Here is a 26,712-nt window from a genome sequence, read left to right as displayed (position 1 = left end):
ACATCTCCTGCTTTTTCCAGTTCTGATGAAGGGTCCCAGACCTGAAACGTTAACTCTGTTTCTCTCTCCACGGATGCTGCCTGGCCTGCTGAGTGTTTCCAGCATTTTATTTATCACCAGGCTAATATCCTCAGTTAGATGAAATAGAAACATTCACCAAAATATATCAATTAGAACAAAAAACTTAAGACTTGGGCGGTGCAGCAGTCAAGACATTCGCAGAGCAGGAATGAATATTCATGGAAGAGAAAGATTTAAATGCTACTCCATTAGATCTGTAGAACACAGTGGTTCTCCTGTCAGGATAAGCTTTTGTGGCTGAGTTTCCATTAGTTACGCTAATTATATCAGCGCAATCCGGGCGGAATCGGCCGAACCAGTGTAAAAGACTGGGAATTTTAAAAGTAAGTGAGTCAGGCCCAAAATCATATACGCTTGTGTTTCTTGCAATATTTTATGCTGGTTCAAGATTCAATTCATCCAAAATCAGACCCCGCCCACAAAACTGACCACGCGTGCAGGTCGACATTGCAAAAATCCGCTGGTTCGGGAAGGCTCTTCAAATTGCGCTCATTTTCTTAGGTGTAAAGGCACTAGTAGGCAAATTTTTTCATATCAAAAAATATTTAATGTACTAAGAAACTGACTGGTGTACATCAATGAAACTATTAAATGGTTCAGTATAGTTTTCTTTAAAAGTTATTTTCAGCGGTTACTCTCGGAGGATTTGGACACCCATATTAAAAACGCTTATTTTTGGTGATAAACCCATTTTCAGCTGTATTAATAAAACTGCACCAGGTTACCTCTCAAATACATCAAGGAATACTTTTTAATGGAAAGCAAAAAAAAAACCCAATTACGTTCTATTACGCTGCCTGACTGCAGTGCCTCATGGCAGATGTTAAATTTGTGATTACGCAAGTGAATTTTAGCAGAGACTTGAAGCCGAGCCCGGCCTATCCAGCGCGGTTTCAAACGCATTTTGGGGTGCAATTTCCCAACTGCACCCAGGGTGGAAACTCTACCCCTTCAATCTGTGGCTGAAGTCTGAACCTACAAAAAGCAGTATGAACTTCCCTGAATGGCAGGGATGGAACGTCCAAGCTTTTGGCTTCACGGGCTACAACTGAAATCAGATCGCAGCCGCTCAACACAACATTAACTGCTGCGAATATAGTTTGAGAGAGCAACTGAGGCAGGGACCTCAGCTGGAGGCTTAATAAATATGTCACAGTTGCAGAAGGCACCAGTCAGAAACACATACTTGCCTTGGCACAAAGTAATGGTTACACGTAGGGCCCCTGTGGTGAGGTATAGGGAGAAAAATTATGTAAAATGATAAAAGAGAACTTAATTTTAATCCCTCATTATATATTATTACTCTATTTGTAAACACACCCAAATAACATTTTCTTTTCGAATATATTTGCGACGGACTTAAAGCATATTACAGCTGGTTGCTGTACTGGGATGTTTTATTAATGCGTTGCCCAACATTGCGTCAGGGAGCAGATGCCTTCCCATTGAATCCATATGCAGAAGGCTCCCAAGTCTCCTTCTTAATGTCACTGCACATCATGGAACGAAGGCCGCGCACTTTCTGGGGATGGAGGTCACAACCGACGACTCTCTTGCATTCTCTAGTGGCCAGCAAGTTGGCTGTAGAATCCATGAGGTGATCAAAGCCAGCATTATCTGAGGTCTTTGTCTTATGTTTGGGTGGATACATGGAGCCTCAGGGGCCACTTATAAAAAAAAAAGTCTGAATCCATGATCCTATTAATTTGCATTTATCTTAAATTGCTGATACCAACAGATCTTGACCTCCTGATTGGGGATTAATCCATCAATCAGACACCAGTGCTAAATACAGCCCTTCCCAAACTTCCAGGCCCATAACAGTTAAACAGTACAAACACCAAAATAAGAAATATGAGCTCAAATAGGACTGAGTTCCCTGGGCTTTGACGATTGGATTGCCAGAGCTTAAGGGTCTAATGTGGCCCACAGGCTGCAGTTTGCACACCCGTGACACAAGACCCCCTTGAGTACTGGGGAAATGGGGGTCAGATAACTACTTACACTGGACAGCATGAATGGGTCGAAGAGATAATTAGATCCATTTTTGGGGTTGGAAGAGACGGAGGGATATGGTGGGCGGTCAGGGAGGTGGGATTGAGGTCTATCAGAAAGGGACAGGTTTGTTGGGATCAGTGACCTTTTCCTGTTTCTAATTATCTTTGTTGCCCTTTTGTGCTCATCATTACAGCACCAGGGATCATGGGACATGTATCCACAGACCTGTCAGGAACTGAACCCATGTCATCCTCCACCACAAGAGGATATGGGCGTTATCTTTCTGGTAAGATATTGAATACATGTGTATTCAGGGAAAAATGCCACTGAACTCAAACTGGTCTGAATCTGGCTAGATCTGAGACTTTGGAAAGAACCTGAAAATGGCCAAGTTTGGGCCTGCTTGTTTTTTTTGTTTAACACTCATACGCATGGAAATGGAGGCAAACAATTCTCCGATGCATGCACTGAAAGCAATAAATGTATCTTCTGATTGAAGCACGCCGCTATATTCTCTCTCTCTCTCTTAGGCAGTCTCTCGGAACCGATGATGACTTGCCTCCACACGAAAAATGAGTTCTCAGGTGACTGATGAGTCCAATGCAGGACCTACAGTCTCTGTCACAGGTGGGGCAGACGGTGGTTGAAGGGGCGGGTGGGTGGGGTGCTCGGGTTGACGTGCGCTCCTTCCGCTGTTTGCGCTTGGCTTCCGCTTGCTCCCGGCGGAGAGACTCGAGGTGTTCGGCGCCTTCCCGAATGCTTCTCCTCCATTTTGAGCGGTTTTGGGCCAGGGTTTCCCAGGTGTCGGTGGGGATGTTGCACTTTTTCAAGGAGGTTTTGAGGGTGTCCTTGAAACATTTCCTCTGCCCACCTGGGGCTCTCTTGCCGTGTTGGAGCTCTGAGTAGAGCGCTTGGTTTGGGAGTCTTGTATCGGTCATGCGGACGATGTGATCCGTCCATCGGAGCTGATCGAGCGTGGTCAAAGCTTCGATGCTGGGGATGTTGGCCTGAGTGAGAACACTGATGTTGGTGCGCAGGATTTGCAGGATCTTGCGGAGACAGCGTTGGTGGTACCTCTCCAGTGCTTTGAGGTGCCTGCTGTACAAACTCGGCACCAAACTCATGGTCTACAGAGCAGTAGTGATTCCTGCCCTCCTGTATGCTTCAGAGACATGGACCATGTACGCTATATTACAGTTAGATAAAAGTCAGTGTTCATGCCCCTGGCAAATATTGATCTTGGCTCTCGAACACAACAAACGTTTTGTAACTCTACAGATTTCTACAGATATTGAAAAGGTTTTTCAGTATTTTCAATAAAGCAGGAAAAGGGAGAAAAGTGAATATCCCTCAAGTCAGATTCTAACCATTGAACATAACAATATTAATGTAACATTCTTTTAAAGCTGGTTTTATATTACATTACGGCCTCTGCAGGGGGCACCAGTTCTTCATGCCCAGGTGTTGCACAACCAGCTACAATCCAAAAGTAAAATTGTTGGGCTTTGTAAAGGCCGGCAGTTGGTTGGCTCCATTGTTACTGGGGCTCCTGGAGTGTCAGCCTGTCGCGTGAGACCCTCACAGAGGAGCCACTGCTCCGAGCACAGTCCTTGCACAATAACAAGAGCAGCTCCTGATTCAGACTCTCAGGACCTTAGAACAAACTGGTCTGCATGATCCCAGCTGATGCTGCTTTGTGGCCAGCGTTTGATTAAACAGCTTGGGCAGTATATACTGATCCCTACGGGTGGGTACACGCTGTGTACGCACCCGTAGGGACGTCGGAAATGCCGGTTTCAGGCATGTGCTGAAAACCGGCACTTCCGATCGGTCAAGAATGCGCTTGACAGATCGGACGCCTGCCCTGGAGAAGGGCCTCTGTGAGTGGATAGTTCCGCTTTCTGGAGAACCTCCGCCCGCTGAAAACCCTTAGAAATCTTACGCCTGGTAAAAGCTTTAAAATATTTAATTTATTGTAATTTCAATTCATTTAAAAAATGCGATAAAAAAAAATGTATTTAATGTTTTATTTGTGTTTTTGGGGTGATCGCCATTCATATATTTGACAGGTCTATCTGTCAAGTGTATGAAGGGAGATTCCCTTCTTTGACTGGCTCCCCATGGCCCACGTGATCCCAGGGATGCTTGCGAACCGCCTGCACCTCTGGGATACGTGGGCACTGCACATTTCGAGTTGGAGAGGTCTAGGAGCGGAAGTGTCCGGACCTTGGGAGCCCTCGGGTAAGTCCGTAGATTTTTTCCAGATTGGAGGCCTCCGCACGCAGGAAGCCTCCGATTGGAAAATACGGGCCAATGAGAGCATTTAAGGCCTCACCAAAGTAAGCTAACTACACGTGCGCTCACTGGTTTTAATTGCAGCACTTCACTACTTGAGCCTAGAAACAAATCGACCTCTTTTCTAAAACTCACAGAAGCATTTCCCTGTTAAAGAGTAAAAATGCCACGTAAAAACGCCTCCAGATTGACAAATGCTTTGAAACGGGGAGATCTGGCCTCCCTCAGACTGAAACACCTGTCCTGGTTTTGATATTTTCAGTTCACTTCTGGGGGTTGAAAACTGCAGGCTTCAAAGGGCAACGTAGGACATCAAACCACTGCAGCAGATCTGTCCAAATATTACCCTTTCACACACACACACACAGACACATAATACTGTGGGGGCCATTAAAAAAAAAATAGATGTTTATTACTAAAATACTAATTAGATTTAAAAGCTAAAGGAAACCTTTCAGATGTGACTGAATCTATGGAAAATCAACTTGAAGGTTTCCCCAAATGTTGCTGAGCTCAGTTTTAGTTTAAAAACATGATATTGACTTTTTTTTTCCAAGCAGTGCAGCAATGATTCTTTAAATTTTAATCTGTGTAGCTATTTCATTGATTATCTTACACAGTTTTACATAGAAGCACTGAACTGCAGCCTGTCAGTTACCTGATCTCAGGCAGGCAGCAGAAGTCTCTGCACCTGTGGGCTCGAGAGGGAAAGCTCGGAGGAAAATGAGGCCTCCTGATTGCTACCCAGTGGAAGCGTGCATTCTTCTCCCTTCTTCTTCTTAGGCAGTCCCTCGGAACCGAGGATGACTTGCTTCCACACTAAAAATGAGTTCTCAGGTGACTGATGAGTCCAATGCGGGACCTACAATCTCTGTCACTGTTGGGGTTGTCCATGAGGATCCTGACGTTCCAGGTCCTGAACTTCATTTTAAAGGGTAGAAGATGCCTGTGCGTGAGTTCTTTTAATGTGGGGTGGCCGTTGCACACCAGCTACTACACGGGCTTGACAGAGCAAGGTCTTGGTCCAATGGCAAGGGGATCCAAGACGACTGGAGACCAGGCTCCCCACCGCACTATTTGAAGAGGAGCAGGGGAGCTCTCCCCGGCGTCCTGGCCAACATCCATCCCCCAACCAACATCACCAAAACAAATCATCTGGTCATGATCACACCGCTGTTTGTGGGAGCTCGCATTGGTGAGAACATTGATCGACGGTAGGAACAGCTGTGATGCCTGTTGCAGCCGAATATCAACTCTCACCCTCAAGGCTCACATGCAACAGGCACCCAGTTCCTCACTGAGAAATCAACAGCTCTAGGAGCTAAGGAAAGGAGAAAGTATTGCTGTGATAAACACAACTTTGACTTTGTGTGACAGTGTAAAATAGGCGACAGCAAATCGGCAGCCCACTTTGACTTCAATGGAAATAAAAATCGGGAGCGATGTAAAACAGACTGCCGATTCGCCATCATCCATTTTACAATATCGCAGAGAGTCAAAATCACCCCCAATCAGTGCATCAGAGTTCTACACACAGGTCCCCATAAAAAGGGATTCTCAAAAGCACTGTGAATCTGCAAGGGCAGTTGCAGTTTCGGATAGTGCGGTGGTTGCTTCTTGCAGAGTTGTTCTCACGGCAACTCATTTACAGCTGTATGGATTTATGGAAATTTCTGGGCCCGCACAGAAAATAATTGACAGCGGTTTGGTTGGAGGTGTTTTATTACACGTGAGCCACACATTGCCAGAGGCAATATGTAACGCAGGCTAAGGCTGCACATGTTTCTTCTGAACTAGCTGTATGGAAACAAAGAGTGTAGCTGTGTACAAAACAATACGAGTGACCACTGATGATTTTTTATAACTCATAAGTCTGCACTTATAAGCATAATGGTCAAGATTTTGCGGTAGAAATAACGGCGAGGCTATCAGCGCTCACCGTAATTATGGAGTAAATCGGACAGCAACTTCCAGCGTCCGCACATACGCAGTTAAACGCGGAAATCCGGACATTACTGTTCGATTGCCCTGCTCCACCACAAGCTTCGCTACACTGGTTCCTCACCGAGAGATTCAGCAATCAAATACTTGAAGCACGTGAAGTTGCGGTACTTACCCCCGAGATACCCACTAAACACGCCAGAAAAAGTTAGGGCTTGTCCATTCCGGTGTAAGTGAATTTTTAAAGGCATGATAAAATCTTATTTAGTGCGGAACAACCTCGCTAGCACTGAAAATATACTTTTACAAGTGTGGAGTCTTATTCATTCACATTTAATTATTGTTGGAGATTTAAAAGAAAATTAAAGTTAAAATAATTTTTTCTTTCTGTCTCTTTTATCTCTCTCTCTTAATCCCATCTTTCTTTCCCTCGCTTTATTTTGCTTTCTGTATATGATTACATTGATTTCAATATACTAACGGGCACTTCCTGGTTTAGACTGCGTGTCTCAGTGAGGATTCTTCAATCTGATTGGTTGAAGAGGCGCACAGTTGCGTTCCCTGTTCACACACGCCACAGATCCTCTGTAGAGGGCACCGCACGCACCGCAAGTTGTCGCTCAAAAGCCCATGAAAAGTCTGTGGGCAGCTGTAAACGTAATGATCGGCGAGCGCCATTCCTTCGCCGCTGACAGCAAAATCCAGGCCATTATATTAAGAGGCTGCACAATATATAGTGAAATTCGAGATCTCCTGTGCTGTTGCTCACAGTGCGACAGGAAAACCGTGACAGGGCTACTTTATAGGAAGTATAAGTGAGACACTTACAGAAAGTGGGTGTTTTATGCAAGGCTTTTAATAAATTCTAACTGTATACTACATTATTTTAAGAGAACTAATCTCCATTTAATGTTTAAAGTGTAGAGTCCCTTTTTTTAAGTTATTTTGAGCAGGGCGACTAGGGGGCATACAGAGATATAGTAAGACATAAGCATTTAAACGAATTAAAATTAAAATTCAGATTTTCCATTTAAAATAAAATTAGACACATTCCGAATTGAAAGTGTAGTGGACAAAAATGCTCATTGCAGAACCTTTCTGAACCGCGGCACCTTACCTGACTGGACCCCCGGGGAGCCCAAATGACTTCTCCCATCCCTCGTCCATAGTCATTTGACAATAATATTACATATGTGAAGAGGAGACTTGAGTGAGTGAATTGTCCCTTGGGCACATGGGACACCATTTTAATAAATGGACAGATGCACTTGGATCGTAGAAACAGGTATTTTCAAATACCAAAACTTTTAGCTAATTAAAAATCACTTTGGAATAATTCTTTGGATTTAGTCCCCTTCCCCCCCATTCCTGTCCTTAACCTCTCGGGACTTGAGCTTGAATGCAGCATAACCGCAAATTATACTCTTTGTACAAAACTGAAATTTGTTTGCAAAGTCAGTTCCCAGTGAATACGAATCACAGCACAAAAATGTCAGTAATATGGACAACAACAAACGGTTGACTAGTGTGAGAATACATGTGGTGAGAGGTAGGATTTGCTAATGCTGCAGTGTAAATGGAGCTTTACTTTGCATCTGACCCTTGCTGTACTTCACCATAGAGCTTCAAGGTGGAAAGCTGTTGGAGTACTTTTTTGTTGTTCAATAATGTAACAAAAAAAGGTATTTAACGTGAACAACATCACAAATAGGACTACGCCATGGCGCATTCCTGAGTCCTGCTTCAAAGCATCAACGCTACAAATTTAACAGGTTAATTAGCTCCTCAAAGTACACCTTAAATGTCACAGTTGGTTATTCGACTGCAATGGACATCACAGCGGAGCCAGATGCATTTTCCATCAGGTTCACCGGAGAGCGGTCAGGAGTGCGATTCCTGGTTGATATTTCTGTACCTGACCCAGGGATACTGAGGCTAAATGTAGTGCACCTAACACCATCGCAATGGGGGGGGGAGCTGACTTTGCACAGGCCGAGGACTGAATCTGAGCTTTTCCTGTTCCGGCTCAGTTACTCACCAGACAAACCCACTAAGCCATGGGGGTGGGCCAGGGGCGGGGGATGGGTGGGTGCGTGCAGCGGGAGAGATATTTCACTTCAAAGCAGTGCCACAAGTTTTATTCTGAAAAGTTCAGAAAACCTGAAGAAATTTGCAGATCAAGCTAGTTTTGAAACTAGTTAAGGGTAATGATATCAAAATTATGCTTCATCTGTGATCAACAGTAGCTTTATCACTTATAAACATCTGTGAGTATCTTTGTTTATGAACAGTAACTCTTCTTAAACTTCTAAGTAAAACACACCAAGACTGTTATTTTGAGAGTATTGCTTACTTATATGTAAAAAAAAATTGGATGAGTTTTTGCGCTCATCAAGGTGACGGATTATGAAGTTGCGAATCAATCACTTACCCAAGGGAAAATCTGAATTTTAATTTCAACTAATCGAAACGCTCACCTCTTGCTGTATCCCACTAGGCTTCCGAGTTATCCTGCTCGTAGGAACTAGGGAAAAGGGACTCTGCAAGTCTGAATTAAATGGAGTCGGCAAGAATAGGACTCTGCTGCTCCTGATGGTATAGGACCTATCAAGGAGCATAGTTTCTGTTCGCTTTGTGTTACACAAGAGAACGTGTAGAACCCACACGAATTCTACAGAAAAATCAAACCCAGCTTATTGTATTTTGACAGAATGCTGATGCCATCTCATATAATGTCTGTGCAGCTTATATCAATAATATATGGAAATATTCATCAGAATTTGTTGCCAGTTGGTGTATTCTATTGCCACTAGTGATCATGTTCAAACTGTATCACATTAGTATTAATTTCCAAAGATCTATTTGATGTAAGAAAACTACTAGGCACTCGGTCTAAGTATTAAACAAGGCTTTAATCGACTGTTTTACAACATGGAGATCTAGTTGTGTCCTTCACCAGTTCCTGTTAAAGAATGTCCTGAGCAAGCTGGGCCCGTGCCCGAGTATTTATACTCTCCCTGGACAGTGCCACCAGCAGGCTGCCCAGTATTATTACATAAGTCATTTTCACATGAATGACAAGATTCATGTCACTATTTATGCTTAGCGTTTTATATTTAACATTTAGAATTATATATCTTTATATAAAATGTATTTCCATTGATGTTGAGTGGATTGTTTTGCCCATTTTGTCCTCAGTGATAGCATGAAATACTCTTGGGTCAGAAACAGCACCGTCTGATACACTGTAAACCTCTCTCTACTTTGGCTCAATAATACATCTTAATTCAAACTTCAGAAGAACACCTTCTACCGTACCAGTGTGAATGATTCCACGTTCAGCCATGATTATAGCCTCCCTGGCTGATATTGCTCATTTATATGAGCTGCGGGTTGTTGTGCTGTGGGCCCGCAGTTATATTGATCAGGGTAGAGAATTCTGACAACTGACAGATTAGTCTGGACTGGATTTATGCACATATCCCAGAGATGACAGGACAGACTTCACACTCACTGCAGGAACCCTTTTTGGAATCTTCGTAATAAAGGTTGTGGAGGAAATGAAGCTTTAATAGATCCACATTCAAGAGACAGGGCCAATGATATGGAGGAGGCCTTTGGCTCTTCTTAGCAACAGTAATACAGCAGGAGAATATTGATTCACAACAAAAAATCAACACTCCGACAGGATAGAATTAGTAAAAAAAACTGAAATCAATCAAAATATGGAGCACAATAAGGAGGAAATGAACTAAAAGAAAATAGATTGGACAAGTTAAAAAGAAAATATAAGATTGCTAAAGTTATGGAACCACTTAAAATGAAAAAGCAGGCACCATGTTAAACTGCAACCATGATTGACAAGAACAGTCTACAAAGGCAAAGAGTCATACAGAATTGTTTTGGAACATTATGGATTTAAAAGGCTATGACAATTTACCTCATTTTCCTCCATTTATTTTTCAGACGCCTACATCCTTTTAACATGATGGGATTTGGTTTTTCCCTATTTTTCCCCAGAGTTGAGCTATGGTGAGATGTGCAACAATAACTTGCATTTATATAGCGCCTTTAACCTGGTAAAACGTCCAAAGTCACTTCACAGGAGCGTTATCAAACATAATTTGACACCAAGTTACATAAGGAGATGTTAGGGCAGATGACCAAAAGCCTGGTTAAAGAGGTAGGTTTAAAGAAGTGTCTTAAAGGAGGAGAGAGGTGGAGAGCACTGCAAAGCCTTATCCATTCGGAAGGTGCAAAGCCTACATGCCCATCTTGCTTTTTAACAGCAGTTTCAACTTATTCCATTGCCGAAGGTGAACCATGTCCCTCTAATCCTTACCAATGCACTGTGGTTCCTGGTCACTCCAGTGAGGTCTGCTGCCATTGACACAGATGAGAGAAGATAACCCTTGCAGCCGGTACCCTGAGTTGCAGTAGAAATGGGCCACTCCACCAGGATGGAGGCTGGTGACCGACACATCGCCCGAAGAGGGTTTCTGTGGAAATCCACAGCTGAGCAAATAAGCTGCAGAGAGACAGGAGAAAATTAGATGAAAAAAAAGAGACAATAAAAATCCATTGGGAAAGAAAATTAAAGGCACTGCTTGAATAAAAAAACCCAATAAAGACATTCTGAGAGCAGTGGGCATTCTTTGCTCGCTGGCAGCATCTGTGTGTTATTCCATTTGAAGGGGAAACAGAAGTGAATTTAAATGAAGTCAAAGCTGTACATAGTTAATGGATAGAAATACTTCATACTCTATACAAATAATTTTATGGGGAACAAGCACCTCCAATTCCTTTATTAAGAAGCTTAACATTCAACTGAAACTGGCTTTTCCTTTTAAAAAATTTTTCTGCAACCACCTTCCTTGGTTGAAATAAGGGCCTTCCAGACCTTTGCTAATGCAGCCCTGTGGCTGACCATTAGGAGGTGCGTGATGGTGGGTGACTATCTCTCCGATTTTGTGGGAAATTGCCTTGCCTCTGTTGGGGAACTCACTTTGTGAGGAACTCCAGGTGTTAGCATTCATTCTACAACTCCATGGCCTCTCTATATTTGCAAAAATAATTTTCTCCAGTACTTTTTAAAAAATCATCCCCTACAGCAGGTACCATTTAGCAGCTCATTTCACTGCATGGAGATTCAACAGCAAACATGCCCTGCCTTGACACATTGGGCAGGATTTTCATTGGGCCGTGGAGGCGGGATTGGAGGCGTGTGGGGGGTTTAAAATCGTGAAATCGGGGGGCACGAACCCATCCCGCCCCCATCCCGCCTCCATGCCATTTTCAAAGGAGGCGGATACCCGACCTGTGCTGGGAGCCGCCTCCCCGAGGCGCGAAGGGGATTCGTGCCAATTAACTGCCTGTTAACAGGTAGTGAACAGGCTGTTTTTAGCCTAATCCCTATTTTTATCCCTGAAGTGTGGGATTCCCGACGGCTCCAAACCACGCCAAGTTAGCGAGGCGGACCGTCGGGCTGAAGGGCTTGGAGGATTCGAGATGTCCGGTGTTCAGGTGAGTGATGTGTGCATGAGTGCAGAGGTAAGTGTGTTTGGTGTGTGTAAAGTGTTTAAAGAAGTTTTACTTACCTTTACAGCCTTCCTTCCTTCAGGTCTCGGGAATCCCTCATCTCACCGGCACAGAAAGCAGAATGGCCGCGAGCTGTCAAAAGTTGCAGCATTCAGCTTTCTGTTCTGGAGAGATCTCTAAATCAGCCTGAGAGGAAGGAATTAACTTGGAGTACAGATTGTCAGTGTTTGACAGCTTCAAACAGCTGTCAAACGCTGATATTTCATCTGTCAAAAGCTTTTGACAGATGAAATGTCAATCTGTGACGTCACCTGTTGCCGGGTGGCCCTTAATTGGCCTGCTGAGCCCGCTGGGCGGGCTCAACAAGGTCAATCAAGTGAAAATCGCATGGGTTTGCCACAACTCGATGGAGGCGGGACTACAACCCCAAAAGTTGTAGTCCCGCCTCCTACACGCCTCCAGTATCAAAATCCAGCCCATTGTGTTGGAACGCCAAATACATGGCATCCACCATGTGCCTTTATGAAGGTTTTAAATAATTTGGTATTTTATGTAGGAGTTTGGTAGCATTGAAATCCCAACAAGAGGGCCCAGGTTTCAATCTCCATCTCTACTTCCACTGTACTCAGTTACTTTCCGTGGCAAGCTTTATTGACTCTTGGTTTTGGGAAGTGGGGGGGGTTTGCAATCTTGGAGAAAGAAAATATAATCCGGCAGATCCCTATTAAATATATATCCATTTGACTAAGACCAGACTGATGGTGCTCATGGCAAACCTCGATGGCTTAAAGCATCTCACTATCCTGAAAAACAAGGTAGGAGGTAACAAAACTGAACAGGGACAGAAGTGAATCTCAATTAGATCTGCGTCTTTACCTCGTGGGAGGATAGCTGAGGGGAGAATTGGGTGAGGGAGATTGTATAACGGAAAGAAAATCGGGCAGTTTAAGTGATCCTCCCAGCCCTCCAAACAGGTGTTACAGACAAAAAAAAACAACCTCAATTATCCTTGTCGCCAGGGAGAAAGGGCAGATGGACATGCAGATGTTTTCATTAATGTGTCGCCACCAGGATTGTCATGTGTTGCGCTGAAGTGTTTGACACCTTTTTCTTTGTACACTGACGGTACCCCTTTTAAATGTAATAATTATAACAGGCTTATGAAAAATAATTAAAACCTGCTAACTAACTTTTAAGTTGTTTGCTGTGTGGGTTCATTAACTGGGTAAATAGCCAAAAAATATACATAAACGGTCCAGCAATCCCTAAAAATGGGAGAGCCCGGATTTTAGCAGTACTTTATTCGCAGCTGTCCGTTATTGCACCTTAGCCCACGGAATCAGGGAAAGAAAAACTCATTATTTCTCCCCTTGGAATCAAGGACATGACCTACCTCAGATGTTTCCTAGGAACCTGTTTATGAACACCTTGGTGCTGCTCGATTGTTGCAATATCTGTGCAATTTGATGAGACACAGGTCAGACAGTTGTGGACAGAGCCACAATTTGAAATCTAAAAGGTTTTTCCTGTTCTCAAAGAAGCATCATCGCCTCATCTACTAGGCTCTGTTCCTCAAAGAACTCTTTGCTAATGCAACCCAGCGTTACGCATCAAAACAATTTAGTTTTGCATCAGACCTGCAACTGCTGTAGTGTGAACTTTCACAAAATGTTTTATTAAAAAACATGATCAAAATGAATAGCTCCCAATCGTGACCTAATTCATCTCCCTGCTTATAACACCTTCATGATGCAGCCTTTTTAATGGACTAATATTTGTTCCACAGTATGTGCTAGTTTACAGTATATTTGTCATTGGCTAACTTTTAAACAGATCTGCTACACGTGTTGCAACCTATTGCTTGCATTTAAAGAGTGCCATACCAAGTTGGAACATCTCAAAGCACTTCACACAACTAATTACTTGTTATAGTGCAGCAACTGTTACATAGGCAGACACAGCACCCTTCCGTGCCAGCAAAGTCCCAGAAACATCAATCCAATGAGTGACCAGTTAATCTGGTTTCTGGTGGCCTTGGTGGAGGGTAGAATGTTGGCCAAGACACTCTTGAGAACTGCCTGCAAATCTTGTCATGCGATCCTATGACAGTTATAGTAATGTAAAGCAGCCACCTGAAGCAATGGTAGAGGTAGATGGACCTCAGTTGAAAATCGAATCTGAAAGAAAGCAACTCCCACAGTGCAGAACTCCCTCAGGACTACACTGTAATATCAGGATACAAATCAAATCCTTGTCTGGGGCTCAACCTCGAGAGTGCTATCGACTGAGTCAACCTGTCACATTGTGGCGATCATCGAGGTTTGAAAATCAATAAAATGAGGGATGGAGAGTGTGTTGCGGCCAAAATCTTTTTTCCATACCAGCGACATCAAAGAGCGACCCAATTAGACAATTTATTCTGGGCCTGTGGCCTAAAAATGCAACTATTTCTAAATCAACTTTGACGCCTTAAAATACTATAAGTACAATCTTCTTTTCTTCTTAGGCAGTCCCTCGGAACCGAGGATGACTTGCTTCCACATTAAAAATCAGTTCTCAGGTGACTGATAAGCCCAATGTGGGACCTACAGTCTCTGTCACAGGTGGGGCAGAAGGTGGTTGAAGGGACGGGTGGGTGGGGTGCTTTGGGTTGATGTGCTTGGCTTCTGCTTGCTCCTGGCGAAGAGACTCGAGGTGTTCGGCGCCTTCCCGGATGCTTCTCCTCCATTTTGTGCGGTCTTGGGCCAGGGGTTCCTAGGTGTCGGTGGAGATGTTACACTTTTTCAAGGAGGCTTTGTGGGGGTCCTTGAAGCGCTTCCTCTGCCCACCTGGGGCTCTCTTGCCGTGTCGGAGCTCCGAGTAGAGCGCTTGTTTTGGGAGTCTCGTATCGGGCATGCGGACAATGTGACCCGCCCATCGGAGCTGATCGAGCGTGGTCAAAGCTTCGATGCTGGAGATGTTGGCCTGAGCAAGAACACCGAAGTACAATCAAAAGCTTCCTGATAACATTATGCGGAGGAGCAAGCTGGCACCTCCAGTAAACTATGGGATGTGAGGTAGTGCCTGTGATTGCCCACCAGCTCCATTAGGGAGGTGGATGGAGACTTAGAACGGGCGGGGGGGACATAATTTAAAAAGGTGCCCGACTTGCAAAAATAAAGTTCAGTAACGTTGCTTCCCTTTGTAAAATGCAATTTAATCTGTGCGAGGCTCTAAACAGCATTTACAACCATCTTAGCAGCTTTGAAAATCTCCACAGAATTTGCATCACGTTACTTGGCAGAAATTATTTTGTGTATATTTATAAACCATCCCAGAGGAATCTGGATAACTGCACGAGTTGACTCAAAATAAACAGACACGTGGGCCGTGTTCGAAATAAACCATTCCCATGCCAATTTTTGCCCCTTCCCCCACCTCTCTTCTTTAGAAGCCATTGTCTTTTTGTTGGCGACCTCACTCAAGTGATTAGTAGTCAGGCACAAGCCGGGTTCTGGCAGGCCGCTCGATCACATAGGGCCTGATCCAATGTCAATTGCACACACAAGTTGTGTGGTAGCAATCAGCAGCAGGAACCCTGTACAATTTTCTCCTCCCCTAACCCATAGAAACATAGAAGATAGGAGCAGGAGCAGGCCATTCGGCCCCTCGAGCCCGCTCTGCCATTTAATGAGATCATGGCTGATCATCCAAATTCAGTACACTGTCCCTGCTTTCTCCCCATATCCCTTGATCCCTTTAGCCTCAAGAAATATATCCAACTCCTTCTTGAATATACTTAATGAATTCACAGAAACCCCAGAAACCCCACAGTGCAGATAGAGGCCATTTCGGCCCATCGAGCCTGCACCGACACATATCCCACCCGATCCCCGTAACCCCTACACCAACACATATCCCACCCTATCCCCGTAACCCCACGTATTAAATCCCCCTAACACTAAGGGTCAATTTATCATAGCCAATCAACCTAACCCGCACATCTTTGGACTGTGGGAGGAAACCAGAGCACCCGGAGAAAACCCACGCAAACACGGGGAGAATGTGCAAACTCCACACAGACAGTCACCCGAGGCCGGATTCGAACCCGGGCCCCTGGCGCTGTGAGGCAACAGTGCTAACCACTATGCCACCGTGCTGCCCCGAATTGGCCTCAACTGCCCTGTGTGGTAGAGAATTCCACAGGTTCACCACTCTCTGGGTGAAGAAATTCCTCCTCATCTCAGTCCTAAATGGCTTACCCCTTATCCTTAGACTGTGACCCCTGGTTCTGGACTCCCCCGCCATCGGAAACATCCTTCCTGCATCTAGTCTGTCTAGTCCTGTTAGAATTTTATAAGTTTCAATCAGATCCCCTCTCATTCTTCTAAACTCCAGCGAGTATAAGCCCAATTGACCCAATGATGGCGGGGGAGTCCAGAACCTACTCTGCCCTGGCTGAAATCAGCTAACTCAGCACATAATGAGATCAAATCTAGAACCTTCCTGGAGTGTTTGGCTCGGTGGCTTGCTGGATAAACTTGCTGAGCCACTGGGGACCGCCACCCATCATCTTGATATGAAATTCCTTATTCCTAATCGTGAGGCAAAAGTGTAGAGAGCTTCCTGGTTCACCACACGTAATATAATAAATGTGCTGCCAGATTTCACCCAAAAATAACAGCGTATTTTGAGTACATGTCTAAATCCATAGGAGCGTAATTTTTCCAGTTTTTTTCCTGTTGTGTTCTACTTCCACTAAATTGCTGAGGGGATGATTCACTGAGCTGAGCTGAGCTACAAACTGGCTATTTTTATCTGCATGTTTATAGAAATCATGATTCAAGTGGAAGGTATCTTGGCAAAGCAGTTGTTAGTATTTAACAGGGTTTGACTGGGCTGCAGCTAGGCATGAATTCCCACATTCGGTCTCCATTTTCATTCATTCCTTTTGACGTAATTATTTCCTATTTTGACCAACTATTTTAAATGCCTACATCAGGCAAATATATGTAAGCCAGATCGATATAAAATGTACTGTGGCTCAATTAAAACTTGCATCATCACATCAGCTCGTTGTGGAAAACAAGTTGCTTTATAATATATGCGAGATGTGAAATTTCCCTCAGGATACAGTTTACAGTGAAATAAATATTGGCGTCTTTTTTCAAATCCCACAATGCAGTACCACTTCTGTTCAATTTATCCAATTGAAGATGTCTCGTCATCTATTACTGGCAGCCATAAAGAAAGACTTGCATTTACATAGCACCTTTCACGACCACCGGACGTCTCAAAGTGCTTTACAGTCAATGAAGTACTTTTGAAGTGGAGTCACTGTTGTAATGTGGGAAACGTGGCAGCCAATTTGCGCACAGCTAGATCCCACAATCAGCAATGTGATAATGGCCAGAGAATCTGTTTTTTGTTATGTCGGTTGAGGGATAAATATTGGCCGGGACATAAGAACATAAGAAATAGGAGCAGGAGTAGGCCAATCGGCCCCTCGAGCCTGCTCCGCCATTCAATAAGATCATGGCTGATCTGATCCTAACCGCCAAGCCACTATCACAGAACCATCTCCTGAATCTAACAGAATTAGACACACGAAATAGGAGCAGGATCAGGCTACACGGCCCCTGGGCCCACTCCGCTACCCACAGGGCCATGACTGATCTGAACCTAGACTCCTGTCCAAATTCCTGCCCGCTCCCCGTAACCCTTAATTCCCTTTACTTCTAGGAAACTGTCTATTTCTGTTTTAAATTTATGTAATGATGTAGCTTCTACAGCTTTTTGGGGCAGCATATTCCATGGACCTACCACCCTCTGAGTGAAGTAGTTCCTCCTCATCTCAGTTTTGAAAGAGCAGCCCCTTATTCTAAGACTATGCCCCCTAGTTCTAGTTTCACCCATCATTGGGAACATCTTCCCCGCATCCACCCGATCCAACCCCTTCACAATCTTATATGTTTCAATAAGATCGCCTCTCATTCTTCTGAACTCCAATGAGTAGAGTCCCAATCTACTCAACCTCTCCTCATATGTCCATCCCCTCATCCCCGGTATTAACCGAGTGAACCTTCTTTGTACTGACTCGAGAGCAAGTATGTCCTTTCTTAAGTATGGACACCAAAACTGTACGCAGTATTCCAGGTGCGGTCTCACCAATACCTTGTACAACTGAAGCAATACCTCCCTATTTTTATATTCTATCCCCCTAGCAATGAAAACCAACATTCCATTGGCCTTCTTAATCACTTGCTGCACCTGCATACTAACCTTTTGAGTTTCGTGCACCAGGACCCCCAGATCCCTTTGTACTTCAGTACCTTCCAGTTTCTTGCCATTAAGATAATAACTTGCTCTACGATTTTTCCTGCCAAAGTGCATAACCTCACACTTTCCAGTATTGTATTCCATCTGCCAAATCTCCGCCCACTTACTTAGCCTGTCTATGTCCCCTTGCAGGTTTTTTATGTCCTCCTCACTCACTACTTTCCCTCCCATCTTAGTATCGTCTGCAAACTTTGATATGTTACACTCGGTCCCCTCCTCCAAATCGTTAATATAGATTGTAAAGAGTTGGGGACCCAGCACTGACCCCTGCGGAACACCACTAGTTACTGATTGCCAGTCTGAGAATGAACCATTTATCCCAACTCTCTGCCTTCTGTTAGGTAGCCAATCCTCTATCCATGCCAGAATATTACCCCCAATCCCGTGATTTTTTATCTTAAGCAATAATCTTTTGTGTGGCACCTTGTCAAATGCCTTTTGGAAGTCTAAATACACTACGTCCACTGGTTCCCCTTTATCCACCCTATATGTTACTTCCTCAAAGAACTCCAGCAAATTTGTCAAACATGACTTCCCCTTCATAAAACCATGCTGACTTTGTCCTATTAAATTATGATTATCCAAATGTCCTGTTACTGTCTCCTTAATAATGGACTCCAAAATTTTACCTACCACAGATGTTAGGCTAACCGGTCTGTAGTTTCCAGCCTTCTGTCTACTGCCCTTTTTAAATAAGGGTGTTACATTAGCAGTTTTCCAGTCTGCCAGGACCTTTGCCGAGTCCAGGGAGTTTTGGAAAATTATTACCAATGCATCCACAATCCCTACCGCCACTTCCCTCAAGACCCTAGGATGTAAGCCATCAGGTCCAGGTGATTTATCCGCCTTGAGTCCCATTATTTTACCGAGTACCACTTCCTTAGTGATTTTGATCGTGTTTAGCTCCTCCCCCCCTTTAGCCCCCTGTTTGTCCAGTGTTGGGATATTCTTAGTGTCCTCTACTGTAAAGACTGATACAAAGTATCCATTCAGTGTTTTTGCCATCTCCATATTTCCTACCATTAATTTCCCGGTCTCATCCTCTAAGGGACCAACATTTACTTTAGCCACCCTTTTTCTTTTTATATAACTATAAAAACTCTTACTATCTGTTTTTATATTTTTTGCTCATTTACTTTCATAATCTATCTTCCCTTTCTTAATCAATCTTTTTGTTATTTTTTGCTGTCTTTTAAAGTTTTCCCAATCCTCTATCCTCCCACTAGATTTGGCTACCTTATATGCCCTTGTTTTTAGTCGAATACTATCCTTAATTTCTTTACTTAGCCACGGATGGCTGTCTTTTCTTTTACACCCTTTTCTTAGTGGAATATATATTTTTTGGAAGTTGTAAAATAACTCCTTAAATGTACACCACTGATCATGTATCGTCTTACCCTTTAATCTATTTTCCCAATCCACTGTACTCCATTCCGCTCTCATACCTTCATAGTCTCCTTTATTCAAGCTTAGCACGCTTGTTTGAGATCCAACCTTCTCACTCTCTAATTGAATATGGAATTCAACCATGTTATGGTCACTCATTCCAAGGGGATCCTTTACTAGGACATTTTTAATTAATCCTGTCTCGTTACACAGGACCAGATCTAAGGTTGCTTGCCCCCTGGTCGGTACAGTTACATACTGCTCAAGAAACCCATCCCTAATACACTCAATGAACTCATCCTCAAGGCAGCCCTGCCCAATTTGATTTGTCCAATTAATATGATAGTTAAAATCCCCCATAATTATAGATGTTCCCTTATTACAAGCCTCAACTATTTCCTGATTGATACTCCGTCCAACAGAGTTGCCACTGTTCGGAGGCCTATGGACTATGCCCACTAGTGTTTTTTTCCCCTTATATTCCTTACCTCCACCCAAACTGTTTCATTATCCTGATCTTTTGACCCAATATCATTTATCTGTATTACAGTGATTCCTTCCTTTATTAACATAGCCACCCCACCTCCCCTTCCTTCCTGCCTGTCCTTCCTGATCGTTAAATAACCTGATAACTCCCCTGCTCTTCAAAATAGTGCCATGGGATCTTTTACGTCCACTGGAGAGACCTTGGTTTAACGTCTCATCTGAAAGACGGCACCTCTGACAGTGCAGCACTCCCTCAGCACTGCACTGGAGTGTCAGCCTAGCTTTATGTGCTCAAGTACCTGGATTCGGACTTGAACCCACAACCTTCTGACTCAGAGGCGAGTGTGCTACCCACTGAGCCACAGCTGACACATAATATCACACCAACGAAATAGGAATGCAAGAAAGCATGGAAGGAAATAGGCTGCTTATCCCATCAAGCAAACAGCTCCCACACAAAAACAATCTACCCCAACAGGGACTGTACCCCTCCTATTTAATCTCCTCCTGCAGAAATATTTTGAAATATTCATCCACCCTCATCACATCTTCGCTGTTGATCCCTCTCCTATAGCCACAACAACAACTTGCATTTATATAGTGCCTTTAACGTAGTAAGACATCCCAAGATGTTTCATAGGAGCGTTATCAAACAACATTTGACACTGAACCACATTAGGAGATATTAGGACAGGTTGACCAAAAGCTTGGTTAAAGAGGTAGGTTTTAAGGAGTGTCTTAATGAGGAGAGAGATGTAACGAGGCAGAAAGGTTTAGGGAGGGAATTCCAGAGCTTTGCAGCTGAAGGCACAGCCGCCAATGGTGGAACGATTAAAATTGGGGATGAGAAAGAGGCCAGAAATGGGGGAGTGCAGAGATCTGAGGGCTGGAGGAGGTTACAGAGATAGGGAGGAGCGAGGCCACGGAGGGATTCGAAAATAAGGATGAGAATTTTAAAATTGAGGCGTTGCCAAACGGGAACCAATGTATATCAGCGAGCACAGGGGTGATGGGTGAACAGGACTTGGTGCGAGTTAGGATACGGGCAGCAGAGTTTTGGATGACCTCAAGTTTACGTAGAGTAGAATGTGGGGGGCCAGCCAGGAGTGCATTGGAATAGTCAAGTCTAGAGGTACAAAGGCATGGATGAGGGTTTCAGCAGCAGATGAGCTGAGGCAGGGGCACAGTCGGACCATGTTACGGAGGTGGAAGCAGGCGGTCTTGGTTATGGAGCAGATATGTGGTCAGAAGCTCATCTCGGGATCAAATATGACATGAAGATTGCGAACAGTTTGGTTCGGCCTCAGACAGTTGCCAAGGAGAGGAATTGAGTCAGTGGCTAGGAAACAGAGTTTGCGGCGAGAACCAAAGACAATGGCTTCGGTCATCCCAATATTTAGTTGGAGGAAATTTCTGCTCATCCAGTGCTGGATGTCGGACAAGAAGTGTGTCAATTTTGAGACAGTGGAGGGGCCGAGAGAGGTGGTGGTGAGGTAGAGCTGGGTGTCATCAGCGTACATGTGGAACCTGACTTTGTGTTTTCGGATGATGTCACCGAGGGGCGACATCACATGAACCATCATGTTCCAGGGAATAATTATTCACCTCATATTTATTCCTACACCTTCCAATCTCAATCCCAACTAGATATTTACTTGGTTCCTCTTGGAAGGACATGATTGACTCCGACTGAGCTGGTAAACCTCAAAACACCAAAAAAAAAGTAATATAAAACAACTATTTCTATTGTGGCCTCTATGTAGAGAATGTCACAAGGCACTTTCTCGAGGCAGGAATGGGGTGGGGCGGGTGGGAAGAGGAAAAAATAAATAAAATAGATGAAGGAAGGGGCTCTAAGCCATGGAGGGAGAGTTAGAACAGGTGACCAGAAGTTTGGCTGAAAAGAAGGATTTTAAGAACGTTTTAAAGGAGCAGTGGGGAGGTTGAGTGCTTTAAGGGGCAAGTTCTAAACCATAGGGCCAAGATGGCTGAAGGCTCTGCTACCAATGGTGCAGCAAAGGAAGGAGTAAAGCAGAGCACGAAGGTCCTTTATTCATTTTATGATTCCCTTTTACAGCATAAGACAGGCTGGAATATCCAGAAATTCAATTGTGGGTGGATAATTCTGATATTTGTCCTTAGATTGTGGCAATGGACTGCTCTTAATTCATACACACAATTGCTATGATCATTTGAAGAACGTAGGCTTTTACCACTCCAGGCCTTCTCTGCAGGCCAGACAATGTTGTTTCAATTCTTTGCCAATTCTGGGCAATGCTAATCTGCCCAAGTATTCAAACTAAGTTTTTGGATATTGGAATCTCGCGGAAATTATGAATAAGTTTATAATCATATATTAGCCACAGATCTATGAGCAGAAATCTTATGGAGGCGCAAGAAATTTTCATTTGGCTCAAACCCTGTCACTTAAATTCGTTAGGACATCTGGGCTTTGGAATGGTGAACTATGAGGTGTAATACAGACAGGCTTTGGTACAGAAATAGGGAGACACTCAACACCTGGGATTGGAACGGCTGTGATTGCGGTTTGCTTCCTTTTCCAACTGTCAACAGAAACATTTATTGGGAACGGATTTCTTTGTTCACCATTTGCCTCTCTTCATTTGATTGAAAAACTCTTGTGAAGACCTCTCTCAGGAAACTGCATCAACAATGGCTGAGTGTTTATGAGGCTTGTTTTTGTTTGTTTATAAAAATTGTAAAAAAAATTATGTTTCTTAAAGACTGTATAAATTGGCTAACTCACTCATGGTGCACCGAAGGGTAAGCCTTCCATTCCTGCACTTCAGCCCCACGCTGGGAGTGTATATTGGGAAACTGCACAATGCCAGCCCTGGTTCCATGTCCATTAATTTTAAGAAGCAGAGAATTTACCCTTAAACACTTTAAAGCAGGATTGTAAAGGCAGAAACTGGCTGACAATGGGAAAGTGGTGGTGCGGAGGTACCTGAAGGTGTAAAAAGCGGCTGCTTTCTGATTGGGGGGAAAGCTGAGGGACAGGAACATGGTTGGGGATTGAGGCTTGATGTTTCAAAAGAGGCCAAGGCAGTTTAGCTTCCGTTCTCGTGGCTCCTCTTTCCCACTAGGCTGTTAGATTCCAGCCAGCCCCAATACGGTCAGACTCTGCCCCATCGCCCATGCTCCAAAATCTCATCCCCAATCTTGTTGGATCCAGGATCCTATCTCCAGATTCCCATCCACCCCAGTTCAAGGAGTCCCTCGCACAAACCTTTAGATCACATTCCTAATGTTTCTTGATCACAGATCCACCTCCGATACTCCCAGACCCTGAGACCTCCCTCCCCACTGCTCTCAAATCTGAACAACCCTCTCCCTGTAATTTTGCATACCAGCGTCTATCTGGTATTCCCAGCAGCTCAAAACTCCAGCACAATCCACCCTCCCCTGCACCCGCCTCCTCAGTGCTCCCTAACCATGAAACCCCCCTCAAAATGCTGCTAGAACCAGACAACTCCACCACAGTTCTGACAAAAGTCATTGACCTGAAACGTTAACTCAGTTTCTCTCGCCACAGATGCTGCCTGACCTGCCAGCGTTTTCTGTTTTTATTACGGTATTACCCATCTCGGGGCTCAGATCACAGGGAAGCCTCCAATACTGATAACTCAGTGTGCCTGGTAATACAGGTACACTATCCCTTATCCGAAAGCCTTGGGACCAGCTGAGTTTCGGTTTTCGGAATTTTTCGGATTTCAGAAGGTATTATTATAAGACTGGGAAATTTGTATTTAATATAAATTGTAAAAGTTCAGGCTACCTCTTGCGACTGCTCCGTGTCTCATTCCCCTTCCTGCTTCTCTGGAAAGCCGGATATCGGCTGACTCCTACTAAGCTGGCCCGCAAATCAGGTCGGGGGTCGGGGGGGGGGGGAGAAAAGAATATCGGACGGGCCGCGGTTCGGGTCGGGTCGGGAGAAAAGAATATCGGACGGGCCGCGGTTCGGTTCGGGTCGGGGGGAGAAAAGAATATCGGACGGGCCGCTGTATTATTGGGTTCACTCTCCCGGTACCTCCTTCACACTGCCCGGCTCGGCTTGCAATCTCCTACCCAGGAGGGAACTCTGTGACCCTCTGCCCTGCTCAGCGTAAGTCGTGCGCCACTCTGGTCAGGTTGTGCGCACGACTTACGCTGAACAAAAAAACTTTCGGTTTTTAGAGGTTTTCAGTTTTTGGAAGTTCGGATAAAGGATAGTCTACCTGTACTATTTATCATAAAGCCCCTGTCCTCATAAAACTTCCAACTCAGCATAACCAATGCCACAAAACATCTGCTGGCTAAATAAATAAAAAAAAATCTTCAGCATTCAAAAGGTTAATTTGAATTGGGCAGGCAATGGAATCTCATAGCTGTCAACATGCAGATAGCGTGACAATATCACCAATGTATTGAAGTGACACTTAAAGCAGCTCAATTGCTGCCTTAACAGCCAGGATAGGAATAATGCTTATCTGTGTAGTAATTAAATGGGAAGTTGAACAAGTTCCAACTTTTTCTTTGTACCCCTTCATAATAGATAAGCAGAATGCTCGTTGAAATGGAAATGTGGAAAGCTTACCCTGAGTTTGGCCAATGCCTTTTTTTTTCGAAGAAATCATTGCTTTGCACTTAATTACTCTAATAAACGATAATTCAAAGAACAGGAAGGGAGTGCAGTGATGTGCCAAGTGGTGTCTGCCAAACAAAAAAACTAAAGCTATTATCAATAATTTGTCTAAATGCGATTTCTGAAAAAGACAGAGCTACCGAAACAAAACTAAACTGACTATCGACAAGGCACTGTACCATTTCAGTGACGATTGGTGTGACAGGACAAGACTATTGCCTCATTGATAGCAAAGAGCTCATTCTAAAACATACTGTATACATTTGCAATTATCTTCCTCTTTCCCGGTAAACCACCTCATTTACACTGAGGGGAACAAAAGAGAAAAACAATCAATCTGACTGCCTACCATCCTCGAGGGCACCCGACTCCTGGCCAGGCCACAATCGAAGTCATCTAGCTCATGTTTCCAACTAAACAAAGTGCAAACCAGTGACAATGGAATCCATTGTAAATTAACAGGGCTGGTTGACCCATCGATACCAACAGTTGGAGATTCAATTGCTTCAGAAATCTCACCTCCGAATGCTGGTGTGAACTCCGCAAAAGCTGTGGTTTCATTGCTCTCTCCACCCACTGCATTTCACCATTGCATCCTTCCCGCCCAGTATTCCCATTCCATCTAGCTCATCCCACCTGCTGTCTGTACGAAACACATGGTTTACACAAGCATTGCGCTAGGCCTGCAGTGTTATTCTGACCTCCTGCTTCTGATATACAATCTACCATGGTGCGCAGTGGCATGGAAAACTTAGTGTTTCATTTCCTATCATCTGCAGCCAACCTACTGCCATCAACGGCTTCATGACTTCTCTCAAATACACACAGATTACCGTCAACCAGGATCAATACGCATACTTTTAATAAAAACTGGACAAAAGGAATGTTTCATGTGCTTTTGATGAGACCACCCACAAAATAATTGGAGCTTTCGTCAATTAATCTAATGTAAAATATGATGATAAATCAGGCCATCCTAACGGACAACAACAACTTGCAGTTCTATAACGCGTTCAACATAGTAAAACCACCCAAGGTTCTTCGTAGGAGCGTTATCAGACAAAAATTGATAGGAGATATTAGGATGGATGACCAAAAGCTTGGTTAAAGAGGTAGGTTTTAAGGAGGGTCTTAACAGAGTTGATGAAGGCGGAGAGTTTTAGGGAAGGACCTCCAGTTGGGAGTATGAAACAGTCTGGACCAGTTCTGATGAAAGGTCATCAACTTGAAACTTTAACAGTTTCTCTCGCCACAGATGCTGCCTGACTTGCTGTTTTTATTTCATATTTTCAGCATCCACAGTAATTTGCTTTTTATTAAATGGGTTAATAAAGGACAGCTAACATGGATTTGTTAAAGGCAAATCATGTCTGACAAACTTGATTGAGTTGTTTGGTGAAATAACGGAGAGGGTTGATGAGGGCAGTGCGGTTCATGTTGTGTATATGGACTTTCAAAAGGTGTTTGATAAAGTACTGCATAATATTGAAATTAGAGCCCATGGGATTAAAGGGGCAGCGACAGTGTGAATACAAAATTGGCTAAGAAACAGAAAGCGGAAAGTAGTGGTGAGTGGTTATTTTTCAGATCGGAGGGAAGTATGCAGTGGTGTTCCGCAGGGCTCACTATTGGGACCACAGCTCCTTCTTATATATATTATTACTGACCTGGACTTGGGTATATAAGGTGTAATTTCAAAGTTTGCAGATGACATAAAATTTGCAAATGTTGTAAACAGTGAGGAGGACAGCAGGGGACTTCAGGAGGACATGGATAGACTGGTGAAATGGGCAGATACATGGCAGATGAAATTTAGTGTGTGAAGTGATGCATTTTGTGAAGAAGAATGAGGAGAGGCAATATGAACTAAATTATACAATGTTAAAAGGGTCGCAGGAACAGAGAGACCTGGAGGTTCACATACACAAATCTTTGAAGGTGGTCGGACCAGATGAGAGGGTTGTTAAAAAGGCATCCGGGATCCTTGAGATAGAGGCATAGGGTACAAAAGCACAGAAGTTATG

At 43.9% G+C, this 26,712-nt stretch overlaps 1 protein-coding gene across 3 annotated transcripts in view; it reads right to left on the bottom strand.

The window, feature by feature from the left end:
* The window catches only part of sez6b (seizure related 6 homolog b), a 996,456-nt gene that overhangs the window by 228,217 nt on the left and 741,527 nt on the right, over positions 1-26,712 (bottom strand). For all 3 annotated transcript variants that reach the window (XM_085965010.1, XM_085965009.1, XM_085965011.1), the window contains exon 5: positions 10,658-10,843. In XM_085965010.1, the coding sequence (XP_085821136.1) occupies positions 10,658-10,843 (186 nt within the window). The remainder of the gene's footprint in view (positions 1-10,657; positions 10,844-26,712) is intronic.

The sequence above is a fragment of the Somniosus microcephalus genome, chromosome 22, assembly GCF_052327205.1.
Source record: "Somniosus microcephalus isolate GS21.2 chromosome 22, FLI_Smic_1.0, whole genome shotgun sequence".
Classification (NCBI taxonomy): domain Eukaryota; kingdom Metazoa; phylum Chordata; class Chondrichthyes; order Squaliformes; family Somniosidae; genus Somniosus; species Somniosus microcephalus.
Note: the sequence above shows the minus strand (reverse complement) of the source record. Positions and strands in the feature narration are given on the sequence as shown.